The sequence below is a fragment of the Mesoplodon bidens genome, assembly GCF_964165515.1.
Source record: "Mesoplodon bidens genome assembly, chromosome: 6".
NCBI lineage: Eukaryota > Metazoa > Chordata > Mammalia > Artiodactyla > Ziphiidae > Mesoplodon > Mesoplodon bidens.
Window position 1 is genome coordinate 64,142,077 of NC_138162.1, and position 16,172 is coordinate 64,158,248.

At 39.7% G+C, this 16,172-nt stretch overlaps 1 protein-coding gene across 1 annotated transcript; it reads left to right on the plus strand.

Annotated features, from left to right (window-relative positions):
• Positions 1-5,511: 5,511 nt before the first annotated feature.
• CER1 (cerberus 1, DAN family BMP antagonist) lies at positions 5,512-8,349 on the plus strand (the record flags this gene model as incomplete). The annotated part of the gene is made up of 2 exons (XM_081236218.1): positions 5,512-6,174; positions 8,035-8,349. 2 exons carry the CDS (start codon positions 5,512-5,514, stop codon positions 8,347-8,349), a joined length of 978 nt encoding a protein of 325 aa, XP_081092344.1.
• Positions 8,350-16,172: the final 7,823 nt, after the last annotated feature.

A 16,172-nucleotide genomic window follows, 5' to 3' on the forward strand; every position in this document is an offset into this window, starting at 1 on the left:
TTGGGAATATTGCAAAAATTTGAAGTGATGGGCCATGGATACGAGCTGGATAGGGAAGGAAGTGAAGACCGGAGGATTTATATTCATTCATTCACAAATATTTTGAGCATCTATTACACAGAAGGAACTATTTTAGGGCCTGAGATGGTGACTAAGAAAGGCAGAGCCCCTACTGTCATGGACTTTAAAATCTAAAGTGGAGACAAATGTTAAACAAATGTTCATATAAGTAATTATTTAACTGCAATTGTGGTAGCACTATTATAAGGATAAAGCAGAAAACAGATGCTGTGGAAACAACTGAGAGAACGGAAACAACAGAAGGTTGTCCTGAGAGAGCGGAATGTGAAATTTGCAGTTTAGAGGTGGAGAAATTCCTGGGAGTAACAGGGGTCAGAATGTAAAGGTGATGGAGAGGCCAGGTGGAGTGGAATCATCAGATTTCAGCCAGGGTACTGAATAGGACATCATGTAATACTGATGGCATGTTATTGGTCAGACCCATCCATGTGGATCCTGAAATTTCCCAGGGTAATAACAGGATCTGGGGTGAAAAGAAAGGCAATGAGCCAGACGAGGAAAGCATGGCAGGTGGTATTTTTTCTGGCAAGGTTTAGGGACATGAAGTTAAGTGCCTGAGATCATGTGGCTTCATAAACTGTAAGGCCGGGCCAGATAAAGTTTTTCTGGCTTCAAATCTGGAGTTACTTCCACTTACATTACTCTTTCTGAGAGCAGCTTTCTGCATAATGAAAAATGATCCAGGTAAATTTTAATGATTAGGAAGAAGGAGCATGACAGATGCTTAGCATCAATGAAGGCATCCTGGACTAGCTATAAATAGAGGCTGTAGGCAGTGGGGGATGGATGGATGGTGGATGGTGGGGCACATAGTGAAGTCGCCTTGGCTGCCTTGGCCTGCTCAGATTTGTAGGAGCCCCCTATGCAACCTCGATAAGTAGCTTATTTGTCAAATTTAGGTATTGTCCATGACTTGTGCATAGTAATAGATACATCCCCAGGTGCAAAAAGTAAAATGCTTCTTTACGGTGTGGGAGTGTTTTGGACAGAGAGCAGTAAGATCACTGAAACTGCTAACAGAATAATCTGACCTTAAAATGTAATGCTGAGATCAGTGCCGAAGAGTGGAAATGGGGAAATTTTATAATATGGTACACCATTTGGTATTTGTCCTTTTCTATTGTCTACATATTTTTTCTCTTCGAGTGATGTATTAGTTTGTTACGGCTGCCATAACAAAGTACTACAGACTTGGTGGCTTAAACAATAGAAATTTATTTTTTCACAGTTCTAGAGGCTGGAAGTCCAAAGTTAAGGTGTTGGTAAGGTTGTTTCCTTCTGAGGGCTCTCTTCTGGGAATGTAGACAGCCGTCTTCCCCTTATGTCTTTACATGGTCTTTCCTCTGTGTGTGTCTTTGTCTCAATCTCTTTTCCTTTTTTTTTTTTTTTTTTTGTGGTACGCGGGGCTCCCACCTTTGTGGCCTCTCCCGCTGCGGAGCACAGGCTCCGGACACGGCTCACGGGCCCAGCCGCTCCGCGGCATGCGGGATCCTCCCGGACCAGAGCTCGAACTCGTGTCCCCTGCACCGGCAGGCGGACTCCCAACCACTGCGCCACCAGGGAAGCCCTCAATCTCTTTTTCTTATGAGGACATCAACCTTATTGGATGAAGCCCCACCCTAACGGCCTCATTTAAATTTAATTACCTCTCTAAAGGCCTTATCTTCAAATACAGTCACATCCTGAGGTACTGGGGGTTATGACTTCAACATGTAAATTAGGGGGAAGACACAATTCAGCCCATAAGCGGTAACAATTTTAAACGATTGAATATAAATAAGTTGACAATACTGATGGCCTCCACGGCAGGACAGGAAGCCTGGGAGTTCAGAGGAAGACTTACTTTTTACCATACAATTTTTTTGTATAATCTCAATTTTGTTGCTATACCTATTTATTACCTAATCAAAAATAAAAGAAAAATTTTGCATGACATCTATTGCACTACCTGGTGCAATATTTATTTGCAAATGTTTATTGAATAAAATTAGCAGAAACACAGTGTGACAGTCCACCGTGCCTTTGGGAAATATTTGGATCTACCTGAAAGTCCCTGATTAGTACTAGGAATATTGTGTGCCTAGGTTTTCCTTGTGTAACTCATTTTGAATAAACTATACTCTCCCTCTAGATCGCAAACTTCATTAGGCCTGGACAAGGACACCCTCACTATTTTATCCTCAGGACCTAGCACAGAGTTGGCACTCAAATATATGCTGTATGAGTGAGTGTATCCATGAGTTCAATAAGTTAAGTAGCTTTGGGGAAGGAGGCCTTCCTAATGTTTTCTTTCCATAGAAAGTGGAAAGGAGGGGAGTGGAGAGGGAGAGAGAACTATGTTTTAAATAATTACTAAACTAAATCATGATAAAGGGTTTAAGGGGAAAGCACGTACCCTAATTTGCTGTCTTCCTTGTCCTTTGGAAAAGAAGAGAAAGATTTTGCCTTCTTTTGAGTTCTTTTTAAATAATCTAAACTCCCATGGTCCTGTGGCTATTCTCTATTTTGAAAAGAGAGAGAGTTTTGAGGCAATGGCATGTACCCTAGACAGATTTCTTCCACAAAGCCATAGCCCAAATTCCCCTTTCTGTCTCTCAGTTTTAACTCTAATGCCTATCTCCTACCCCAACGCTGCCTCTCACCTTTTGTTGATTTAGGTCTGGGGTTTTTACAAAAGAATTGAGCTTCTCCGTTTCCCCTTAGAGAGCACTGGACTGCTTTTAGCTCCTTTCTGAGAGTCTGTAAGAGGGACAGGAAAACATAGCTGTTACTGTTCTCTCACAGGCACACTGGGAGCTCCACCCAGTCCTGAAGACATCCTAGTGCCTAGGAAGCCAGGTCAAGTTGAACTCAGAGTTCAGATCATGCCGAGCATGAGTTGTAAATCGGAAAGAATGAAGGATGAGATTGGACCCTCTGGCTCGCACGAAGGCTTGAGATGGTCCCAGAAAGCAGATTTAGGCAGGCTTGGGCTCATGAAAGCTCAGGCCTGCCTTCCGCTGTGGCATTTGGTACTAAGGACACCAGCAATTTGTGGTGCTCTCTCCACACAGCAGCTCCCTGCTGTGTCTGGAGACCCCCTCCACACCTATATCTCCATTTGGCTTCATCCAAATTGGGAGGTCACGTTATGCTTGTATGACTGAAGACCCACACCAAAATGTTTATGTTTTTAAGAGTAGACTATAATGTACCACATTCACCGCTTTAGAACTGATGTAAGGACACAGTGGTGAAAGGAGAATGTCGTCTGCCCTTAACTGTAAAAGGCAGGGGTTGAAGATAGACTTCTGTACCATAGTACTCGTCACAGAAGGCTTTACCTTGCTAGATTTACCCTTCAAGATATTTGCACATTTTCTCAACAGGAATGACAGAACAGCAAAAGGAAATGCTCCATGAGTAATTTTTAAATGACATTTATAAAGACCAAAACTAGTATCAGAAGAAGAGGGTTTTAGGACTAAGGAAAGGATAAATATGCATAACTGACATCCCTACAGCTAATTTAATAAAGTTATAAAATGTGTGATACCACTAGGCTACTTGAGGGCAGGAAGTAAGTTTTCATCATTTTCTATCATATTCTAGTATCTGATATGATGCTTGGCTCACAAAGTAAGTCTTCTACCAATTTTAATTCAAAAGAAATTATTTGAATTGTACCCTATGTTCAGAGACAAGCAACCTGAGACCTCGAGTAGAATTTCTGGAATAGTTTTCAGTCGGGGGAAAAACTGTGATTGATGACAATGGAACTTCAGGCATGAAAAAGTAAAGTCTAAAAGGAATCAGGAAACATATCATAGTTAGCTCCCACACCATATTTATAATTAAGTGGTCAGCTAATATAAATTATGTAATTTATATTTAGAGTGGCTAGCTCTGGAAGGCCTATTGCATTGGATGGCTGAGGGAAATTAAGAAACTCAAACAGCAGGCAATTTTTAAAAAACACTTTAAGAGAAATGGCAAATACTAATGTTCATTTAGTATGAATCAACTGTACCTTAAGTAAAACTAGCACAGGTTCTATGGGTACTTGGTACAAGTAAAATATATCTCTTCTGATAGATTTCTGGAAAAATGATGGTTCATTTAAAAATAATTCATTATTGTAGGTAAAAGGACTTGACGCTTTGTCTCACAGAAATCATGCCTGACTATTAAGAAGAACACTAGTGTCTGAAAAAAATATTCAAATGGATCACTTCTTGGAAAGAAAGATTAATTGGTACTGAAAAAGAGAGGGGCATGTTCCAGGCTTATGTGTGTTACTGAAAGCAAACAATATGGTGATTAAATTAAAAGGGGAGAAATACAAGCAAGTACTGAGTCAATTCCCAATGGAAATACTGTTAGTGTAGAGGGTAGATTGAACTCAATTCTGGGGTTCCACTTTTGTGGATATGTTCCTTTCTCATACCCTCATCTGATTTATAATATTTTTGAATGATAGTCATCTAACAAATTTTCCTTTGATCCCTGAAGAGTCATGTTTGCCTTCATCTTTATTTAACCTGGTCATCAATTACTGCAGAATAAAGATGATGTGGATTCTGTAAGGTAAAGAATGGACCAGCCAGCTTCATGCCCAGAGCTATCAAACCTGGTTCTTAGAATCCACGTTCTCAAGTCTGGCTCTTTGTTTAGAGAAATTTAAAAAAAAAAAAAAAAGTCAATACGGTGACTTGAGGGAAAGATACTTCCCCATCCTCAGTGAGGGCTAATGAGCTGTCAGTCTATTACTTAGGATCCTGTTGAGAAATTTGTGAACAATTGAAAAAGCTTATCTGATGATTGACCAGTTGTGAAATTTAGCACCAAGTATTTGATTCTTAAGGTGAGGGGATTACTTGGGAATTGTGAGTTTCCATGTGTGGAAAAGGAGAATATACTCCCTTTACTGTTACCATGCAAAAAATCAACAACCCTAACCACATCTCAGTAACAGGGCGTGTCCTCTGCTTCACGAACTCAACATCCCTCTACTTCTTCCTTTCCCTTTCTTACAACTTTTATATACTTCTTTGGCTGCTTCTCTCTCTCTCTCTCTCTCTCTCTCTCTGTGTGTGTGTGTGTGTGTGTGTGTGTGTGTGTGTGTGTAGAGCCTAACAGCCTGATCTTTGGCTAAATGTATACGTGAATTTTTATCTGATATACTTCTCTCTTTAAAACATGTCTGTTCTATCCCAGCACAAAGCAGATGCACCACAAATGTCACCTTACTCTGGTCCTTCTAACAACAGTGATGGGAAATCCGGGCAAAGAATGTGTTGTTTTCACTAATACTGCTCTTTAAATCTCAGACGATAAAGTGTCAGCTAATTACCCCCTGGGTCCCTGGCTTTCACTGAGGCCTTCTAAAATACACAAAAGCAAAATGAAGGCAGGACACCATTAGCACTACATAATTCAAGCAAACAAGGAATGTGTTTACTCTGCCTGGCTACTGACCACCTGCCTTCCCATCCCACAAGGCAGGTATCTATATATAGCATCTCCTTGTTCACAGTCCTGCAGAGAGTGAACCTCTTTTGGGGCCTCACCATCTGTGAATCTGCAAGAAGCTTCGGCCCGGACAACATGCATCTTCTCTTCCTTCAGCTGCTGTTGCTCCTGGCTCTAGGGAAAGCTGCAAGGCATGGGGATGGCCGCCAGAGTCAGAATTCTGTTTCTCTCTTGCTCCTAGAAAGGCATCGCAGAGAGCTCTCCTTGGGCAACCATGAGGAAGCTGAGGAGAAGCCAGATCTGTTTGTGGCAGTGCCACACTTAATAGGTGACAGCACTGCAGGGGAAGGCCAGAGGCAGAGAGAAAGGATGCTGTCCAGGTTTGGGAGATTCTGGAAGAAGCCTGAGAGAGAGCTGCACCCACCCCAGGGCTCAGTCAGTGAGCAATTCTTCCCTGGGACCCAGGGTCTCACTCAGCCAAAGGAGGGGATGCCAATGGAGAAATCTCCTCTTCGGGAAGAAGCCAAGAAATTCTGGCACCATTTCATGTTCAGAATGAGTCCAGCTTCTCAGGGGATCATCCTGCCCATCAAAAGCCATGAAGTGCATCGGGAGACCTGTAGGACAGTGCCCTTCAGCCAGGTATTTGCTCTGGGTGGGGAAGGGGATCCAGGTTTTCAGGAGGGGGTGGACAGCTGGGACAGGTGGAAAGTAGGGGACGAATGTGCCAGGAGCCTGAGTCTCACCTCATTCCCAGATTTGGTCCTTGGGCTTTCATCAGTGGATTTTGCAAAGTATGATCATACTCCCTAAATTTCCTTCCAACCTTGGAAATGCTACAAGAATGGTATGATGGTACTGCTAATAATAGTAATCATTCATATTGATGGCATAGAGCTTTGTTTTATGGGGTTTTATTTACTTATTTTTACATCGGGGTGGTCTTATCTGGAGAGATAATTGACTGTACCCCCAGTTAGGAAATTGGGAATTTAGAGCAATCACTAGAACTTCTCTCTAGCTACATCTCTACACTCTATTAGGATATGGATGAGCAGGTGGATTCCATCTGTAGGTAAGATGGGATACATTGGATCCCTCCCCAAACATGCATGTATGATGGTCTTAACCCCTATATTTCACACCTAACTACTTCATAGGTCTATAAAATATGTTGAGGTTGTCAGGCAGAAGTTGCCATATTACTTCTAGCATTACTATCACAAAAATGATTTAATTTAATGTATTTTCTCGTAAGCTTTCAAAAAGTAATCTTGATGTGAAATCACGTTTCCTCCTCTTAGAAACGCCTGTTTCCCAGTTCACGTTGTGTTGGCTGATTTGCAGTTATTATGATTGATTCCACACTATTAAGACAAAGGAGCGTTCTACTATCTACTGCCTCCAGTCAGTCCTGGCAAAGCCCACACTCCAAACGTTAAATTAAAATTGAGAAATTGCATCAGGTCCTTAAACACAAAGATACTGAACCAAAAGCAATGCAGGATAGAGTAAAATTTTACAGTCCAGTAAAGCTACACAATTAAGCAGGCAGTATTATAAGGTAATTGACTGTGCAAGGCAGTTAAGTATTCTGAAAAGGCAAGGATATGCAGCAACGACAAGTCAATGATCAAATAATAATGACTGCTTTGTTGGCCCAGGTATAATTAGAAAATTGCTCCTAAGCATTGGGCAATCAAATTCCCTTTGAACTCTTATTTTGAATTCTATCACTAATTAAATTAAAAATAAGGTGTTTGGCTCATATATTTTGAAGGACACATAAAGCTAAGTGTATGGGGTTATGGGAGACGCAAAGATGATATCATGCATGATGACTTAGAGGCACAGGTACTGCAACTTTGCTCCATGCAACTTAATAGATTTGAATGTACTATAAGCACTGTAAAATAGGACAGAATTAAACTCTGGATGTTCTGATCTATGAGCAATTGAACAAACATGTATTGAGAAGTTATTCTGTACAATGCACTGTGAAGAGTAGAAGGGTAAGGCACATTACTTATAAGAAGCTAGCCGTTAGAATTTTCAGACAGGTAACACCCAATTAGACAAAATTTCTTAGAGTTTGGCATTTAAGTGCAGAGTAAAATATTTTCATATTACCTTAGTTATTTCCTACAGGCTAATTTATTAATGTATCCAATAAAATAATTTAGTTAAGGTAGCTCCATGCTCTTAAGATACCATAACTTGATTATTGCAAACTGTATCCAACATTGGAAAGATTTTTAAATCCTTTTATTTATTTTTTGGCCACTGCACTGCACGTGGGATCTTAGTTCCCTGACCAGGGATCGAACCTGTGCCCCCTGTAGTGGGAGTGCGAAGTCTTAACCACTGGACTGCCAGGGAAGTCCCTGGAAAGACTTTTAAATTTTAGTCTAAGTTATCCTCGCTTACAGTCTATAGCTTTGGCATCATGTATGGTAAAGAAATGACTCAAGATAATTTAATGGAGATGTGTTTGCCTTTTAGACTATCACCCATGAAGACTGTGAGAAAGTGGTTGTACAGAACAACCTTTGCTTTGGAAAATGCAGGTCTGTTCGTTTTCCGGAAGCTGCGCAGCACCCCTACCCCTTCTGCTCCCACTGCCTGCCTGCCAAGTTCACCACAATGCACTTGCAGCTCAACTGCACTGGCCTGGCCCCCGTGGTCAAGCTGGTGATGCTGGTGGAGGAGTGTCAGTGCAAGGTGAAGACAGAGCAACAGCATGGCCACCCCGAACAGGCTGGCTTTCAGGCAGAATTTCACGTCCAGGATCCCTTTATCCCAGGATTCTCAACATAAAAAAAAGCCATCCCACTATTATCAGCAAAGTTGCTGATTATTCAGTCTGAAATGTTAAGTGGGTATGTAATATTTTAAGAGAAATGTGGTTTACAAAGTAAGAACGATTTAGAGGTCGTGGCATTCATCTAGTTATCGGTGCACATTTGGGATCTGGTCTTGACTCTGCCGCTCGCTAACTGGCTGTAGGATGTTAACAAGTTGCAAAAGCTTTCTCCCCCTTAAATTTTTCATCTATAAAGGAGGGACTTGAACTAGATGATTGCTAAGGTCCTTTCCGCTACTAATATTACATGATCTATTGTCTACAAGTTTTGGTAAAAGCCTTCCATCTGAAGAAGGAAAAGAAACTAGACCATACAAATGGGTTTCTTTAATAGCTTATCAAAGCATTAGCAGAAAACTATATGTATATATTTATACATATATGTATATATCATGTATATATACATATCTGTATGGTATTTGTAGAAAGGATTCCTCATACTTATAGCTGCCTTTGCCCTCAGGCCATGTTTTATTTGACTTCTATCAGATGATTAAGTAGTTCCATAGATAGAAGGAGTAACTTGTTTGGTTGCCTCCTTATTTTTGATACTCCCCATATAAAATTCTTGATGTCAGGTCTCCAGCTTTGAAGAAGGAACATTGACGTTACTTTTAGTGGTTTACATAGGGATAAGGAACAATCATCAGTAGCCAAACTATACTTAAATTATGGGGAAGGAAAAATATATGACCAGTACCAGGTTTAAAGGTTAATCCAGAAATGCTAATGCAAGTGACCAAGGAATTCCAGTAGATGTCAAATTAAATAAACTGCAAATGATTTAAAATTTAAAAAACGATTTACAGGTGAAATCCTTATCCACATGCATTTTGGATTAGGTAGTTTAGTAAGGGTTCTGTGTTTGGATGACTGTGTTTTTGCTACTGTATAAAAACTCCGTACTAGAAATTTTATTTGCCAATGTCGCAGTTGCAAATTCTGAAAATATTCCAAATATTTTAACGTATTAAATTTTAGAGTATGAAGCATTCTGGGAAATGTTGTGGCATTCAATTGTCTTATATTTTGTCCTTATTTGTTTTGCCTGTCCCATAATTTAAAGACACTATTGGGAAATTACCTAGTAAGAGCATTTCTGAAATGGCTTCATAGGCTAATGACACTGGTCCAAGTGTTTCTTTTAACACTGCAAACAGCTTTCTGTTAAGGTCCTTCAATCACTGTCTTTTAGTCATTACATTTCTCCTGTCTGTATTTATTTGTATGAAAAATGTGCAGAACTGGCTTTCCTTACCCATATTTCTTTTTCTAAAATCATTCTCTAAAAATTCATCTTAAAAATAATTTTATTTGAATCCCTTTACTTTCAGAATATACAAAAAGTATTTCTCAGAATAATTGTTGTTTAAAAGAAATTAATGCCTATTTAAATTCTATTCCTCTTTAATCACACCATTTAACCTTGTGTTCTGAAGAAACGAATGCATTTATATTTAGTGTATATTCTACAACACATCAAAGCAACAAGATACGTGCTACACATATACACATGTGGCATTTACATCAGAATATATCATACCCTTCGGTGGTCAAAGACAACCTAATTGGCCAAGGTATGGTCATGAGGATAAAACTGTTAAGCATTAATGATATCCCAGCTGGTCAATATATTTTGGTGCCAAAAGCTATTGAGCAGCTGTCTAGCTTGCAGTTGCCTAACCCTGATTATGTAAACCCTTCTCTGCCAATTGGACTATCCTTCTCCTCCTTACACACTTGCACATCCCTTTTACCTATCCTTGCAAATAGACTCTCCAGCCCAAGCCCCAAACAATCATCAGTTTTATTCAAACTCTGCTCTGCCCTTCCCTCATGTGTGAATTCAAGATGAAGTAGCTGATGGTTGTTATCAGAGGTCACATTCAAAGAGTAGCAGCATGAACCTCACAAAATTGTCCATATTCAATGATTTTTATTAAAAAAAAAGGCAATTTCTAACTGTTCAACATAATACATGGTAGCATAAGAAACTGAGAGGAAACACAAATATTGAACAATCTATTAAGTGCCAGATACTACGCTGTGTCTTTTATATATATATTATATAATTTATGTCATACATAAATACATAAATTATACAATGCTCACAAGAAGCAAATGAGGTAATGGGACTTCCCTGGTGGGGCAGTTGATAAGACTCCACGCTCCCAATGCAGGGGGTTGGGTTCGATCCCTGGTCAGGGAACTAGATCCCACATGCATGCTGCAACTAAGACTTCTCATGCCACAACTAAGGAGCTGGCAAGCCACAACTAAGGAGCCCTGGAGCCACAACTAAGGAGCCTGCCTGCTGCAACTAAGGAGCCCATGTACTGCAACTAAGGAGCCGGTGAACCACAACTAAGGAGCCTGCGAGCCTCAACTAAGACCCAGTGCAAAAAAAAAAAAAAAAAAGAATCAAATGCTGTAAGTAAATACCCTATTTTATAGGAGAGGAAAACAAGCCTTAAAATGTTAAGCAACTTGCCTGAGATCATGTGAGGCATATTTTCTATTTGTATTAAAATATTTACCTATTTGTTGTTCGTCAATTTAGATTTAACTCTTCTAGGTCTCTTGCCTATTGGCCTCAAAGCTAATTTTTTTTTACCTCTGGTCTAGCCCTCATGTTTGATGGGGCAGTGATGTTATCTCTTGAAAGAGAAATCGTCCCTAGGTCAGGTTCTCAGCCAAGCATCGCCCTTATCGGCAAGCCCCCTTATCAAGCTTGGTCTCATTTTCCTCCTGTATAAAATAAGGCTGGTAATAATTACTTCAGAATTACTGTGATGATCAAGTATAGGTAACAGCACATCAGAGAGCTTTAGATCCTGTAAAGCTAGGATAAATTCACTCTTCTCTATTCAGACCTTTAAAAAAATTGTTTTGAGAAATTTAAAAGATAGAGAAAAGTACAAAAAGCAATATAACAGACACTCAAATTCTCACCACCAGAATAGTTAATGTTTGTCATCTCGTGCTTCTTGTCTATTTTCTTAAAGAAATAAATCATTTCTCATGTAACTAAAGTCTCCTTTAACTACCGTGCTGAGTTCTATCCTCCAAGACTCTGACCACTCAATACTTACCCCACCCCCAAAGATTCTTGTTTACACTTCCAATACCTTTTATATTTTTGCAAATGTACATAAACATCCGTAGATAATACATAGTATTATTTTTGTGAATGTGTTCCTTTATTTGGCAGGTATTTATTTGTCCACCAGCTTTGTGCAATATATAGCTCTAGGTGTATAGTTGTGTCTATAGCAAGGAAACAAGTCACACAAGGTCCCTGGTCCTATACAGTTCACATTCTGGTGGGAGGAGACAAGCAATTTGAAAATCAATCAATTCATCAATCAATCAGCTGAAAAGGAAAAATATCAGATGGTTGTAAGTGATATGCAAAGAATGAAAATAGAGGAGTGTGCTAGAAATTAGTTACCTTAGACTGAATAGTTTCTGAAAGGGTGACAATAAAGCCGAGTTTTTAATTACAAGTATGATATTCTATATAAATTGCTCTATGGTTACTCTTCTCTCCATATAGGATTCTGGTTTGTTTTTACAAAAGATTTTAGAGCTGTTTTTCCCATATATTTTATCTCTATTCTAGGAAGTTGGCATTAAGTATTCCCTACAGAAGGTGGTTAACTTAGCTTTGATAATTCATCAAAGCTATTGGTGTACATAGTCTCCTTAACCTGTCAATTTAATTCCTAATTAAGAATGTTATGTGTTCTCTGAATTTTTACTGATCATTTATTCTATACATGACACTATTCTGAGGACCCTCAGATAACCAAAGATAGATAAAACACATTTTCCTCTACCTTGTAGCTTATAATATAGTAGCAGAGATAATATATGCAAATTATAAAGCAATGATAGTGAGCAAGCCCTGTATATTATACATCTTTGTTATTCTTCCATTTCTAATATGTTTTATATTTTATATATTACATTATTGTAATGTATTATTAGATATATATATTTCTGTATATATTATAATATGTATTTATATATTCTGAGTTTGATATATTTGCATGTATACATGAACATACACCTATGCCCACAATGTATAACTTTAATGTTTTGTAAGGAATAGAGGTTTATTACCTGTAAAGCTAAATAAATGAATTTTGGGAGATGCTCTTGAAAGTATAGGTAGGATATATAGCGTGGGGCACTTTGAAAGGCAGCCAACAGGTCTTAAGCATGTATTTGGTAGGCCATGGGGCGTTTTTGAAGGTTTTTGAGCAGATTAGATGGTAAGGATTTACAACAGTAGCTTCAGAGGGGCTCATGACCCACCTGAAGTGTGCACAAACATTGTGGATATGGACATACTTCAGGGGAGATCTCCAGAATTTTCCTCTGCTTCTACAAAATTTCCATGAGCCAAAAATTTTAACAGTTGGGCTGGTCAGTTGGAATGGGGAGAAAGCATGGAGGCCAGAAGAGCTGGAAGAAAACTTGGAAATCATGTGCACAAACCTCTTCTGCCTGAATCTCAAGAAAGTCAAATTTCCATGTCAGGAACAGAGGACAAGTTTTAAGTATACGTCAGTGGGTCCTCTTCACCTTTTTTAATCTACTGTTCACATTCAGGAGTTGGCAATGGTGAAGTGGGTGAGTAATAATACCTTGAGCAAAGGAATGGACTTTCCTGAAATACTAGTTTTCCAAAGCCAGGCCCCACTTATCCACCCACATATCTGGGAGAGAGCTCAGATTTTCATTTTATTGCCTTCCTCTCTCCTATTTTGTTTTGTTCCTCCTCCTTTCATCCAAAAGAAAGAATCACCAGTGACCCATCTCTGGGTGGGGACTTGGGTTAATGTTTCTCAAGGGAATGATCACAACTTCCTCTTGTCTACCAGCTAAGGGAAACACACCTATTTATGTTCAATATACAAAGAACAGGAGTTTCCAGTACATGCTTCTTTATAAGTCACAACTCCATTACTAAAGGAAACCTGCATCCTGCCCAAACCTCAGGCAAGAAATAGATAAATATTTAAATGGATACACAGATTTTACATCTTACAGCAGTTCAAGTAAGACACTAAAAGGATGCCTCCATCAGGGGCCCTGGGATCCATGGGATTTAGTCATCTTTGACCATTAAAAAAATAATATTCTGGAGCTTTTCAGGACCATGAGAACACAGTGTGAACCTATCATGGAAGGGGCTCCCGCATGTGCAGAGATTGAAAAAAGAGGCTTTATGTCCCTCACTCTCCTGTTCGTTTGCAAAGGAGATCATGAGTCCTGGCATAGCTCTAAGGAAAATGGCAAAGCAGGTGGAATTTTCTTTGGTGTCTACTTTTCCTTCTTTCTGCCTCACCCTTGAGCTCCCTTCCCTCTCTCACCTTGATTTTAGGATATTCAAATTATCTACAATTGCCCAGGGTTCCTAATTCATGTCCATTCATCTGTGTAGCTCATCAGTGTATTCATCCAGTTAACATTTATTTAGAATGGATTAAGCATCAGGCACTGGGCTGACCCACTGGGGTACCAAGATGGCTCTGACAGCTTCCCGTCCATGAGGAGACAGAACTTACTGACTAGAGAGTTCGGCTTTCGTTGTCGAGGTAACTAGTTCTTAACCTTGGCTGTGTATTAGAATTATCCATGAGCATTTTAAATACAGAAATTCTGTTCTAATAGTTGGAGGTAGGGGCTGGGTACAGCAGGTAATAGTCGATATATTTTTTAAAGCTCCACTGGTGATTTTGCCACCAGGGCAGATAATGAGTAGGTGGGAGCCACTGCAGAATTCTGGTCACAGGAATTCTGAACACTTGCTCAGACTTCTTCTAGAACAAGAACATCATGCTGTTCTCCCAGACCTTCTTGATCCTCCTGTTGTTCTCCACCAAAACTCTCTTTTAAGTTCTTTAAATTTCATTTTCATGCAATTTATGAGTAGCATTACTCTCGCCCAGTTAACTAAATTGCACTTTTTTGCCCACAGGAAATAGAAGTGTTTAATTGAGTTGATTTTTCTCCCCCAAATCATTTCCTCTTTTTCTCATGTACCTACTGCATGTATGCTTCCATGAGCACTTAGCACTGTAATTCAATAACTCTCATATTTCAGTGTGCCTAAAACTTACTTTGGGTGCTCACAAACAATGCGTTTTTCGTTTCACACCCAGGGCATCTGATTCACTGGGTCTGAGATATGTTTGGGAGCCTGCATTTTTTCCACTTTTTCATTATGGAGGTTTTCAAACATACCAAAAAGTTGGAAAAAACAGATCCAAGAATACCTCCATAGCCTCCACCTTAATTCAACAATTGTTGTTTGCCATATTTGCTTTATCTCTCTGTTTGTATGAATGTGTGTATATGTGTGCTCACTACATATTTTTATAGTGTTGAACCATTCAAAAGTAAATCACAGATATCATGACGTTTCACCCTTAATACTCCAGTATGCCTCTCCCCAGAATGAGGAAGTTTTCCTATGAACTAAAGATAATGATATCGTTATCACTCCTAAGGAAATTAGCAATATTTCCAACACGTTACCAAGTTATTTGCATTTTAACTGATGTCTCCTGGAACTAGCTCACTCTCTCAAGTATAGAGGTGGAAATTTCTGACTTTATGGTGGGCTAGTGGAGGAGATCCCAGGGCAGCAAGCAGGACTTATGAGACAACCCAAATAAGTCTTGAGTTAACTCTGAGTAGATTTCACAAATCAGGACAGACCAATGTCCCAGCTGGCCAGAAGACCCATTCCACTTGACACAAAGCCTAAGAGAAGCCAGACAGGTCATACAACTCCTAGGGTGCACTCCCGCACACTGGCTTGAACTCTAAGAAAGGTGAAATGTTGTTTCCTCCCTTGGGAAACTTCAAAGAAAATCCTCCTGCCCTTATGTTTAATATAGAAAGTTGGGTGGTGAGTGTACAAAAAGGTATCTACAATCATTAACTACAACCCTAGTTTAAGGGATAAGATTGGTTCCGTGGAAATGATGTTGAATGATTCTCTGCTGTGATTAAAGAGTTAAAATTGTGGTCCAGCGTCAGGCTTCAGGGGAGCTGTGAGGAACAGGGATGGTGGGAGTGGTAGCCTGACACTTTTGCATGCTCGCTAATATCATCTCCATAAAACAGCATCAACTGCTGCTGCTGCACACAATGTAAGTTTAACACGCTCCTTTAATATTTACAGCATGCCCGTAAACGATTTCAATGATGACTGTTGGTGATTTCTGTGGCGAGTAATGAATGACAGCACAACCATGATCAGACAGCTTCAGGAAGAAGTCTCTCAGAATGCTGGTATTCACACATCCAGACCCAAGGACGATTCCTGGGTTCAGGATTTTCTAAACCTAAGGTTGGCACCATTTCATTATTGCCTACATTCTGTGGGGTCATATCTCCAGGTTCTCTCCAAACAGCAGAAGTGGACTAGGAAAAGGTGAAGGGAACAAGGGGGTCACTTGCTAGAACAGGTATCAGCTTGGGACAGACTTTTTGTTTTTGTAATGCAGATACAGTGAAAGTTACTCCTTGACTAAGAGAGCAAAGAACAAAGATATCCACAGAAGTGTGTGTGTGTGTGTGTGTGTGTGTGTGTGTGTGTGTGTGGCGTGCATGTCTATCAGTTTGGCAGGTATTGCTATCCAAAGCAGCACAGGTATTTAGTAAACCCAAGATGTGGTCAGCGCATTCTAATAGTTCATCAGTCTTTCACCATCGCTTGCACTGAATTCCTCAATTACGCATTTGCTGGCCTCATGCT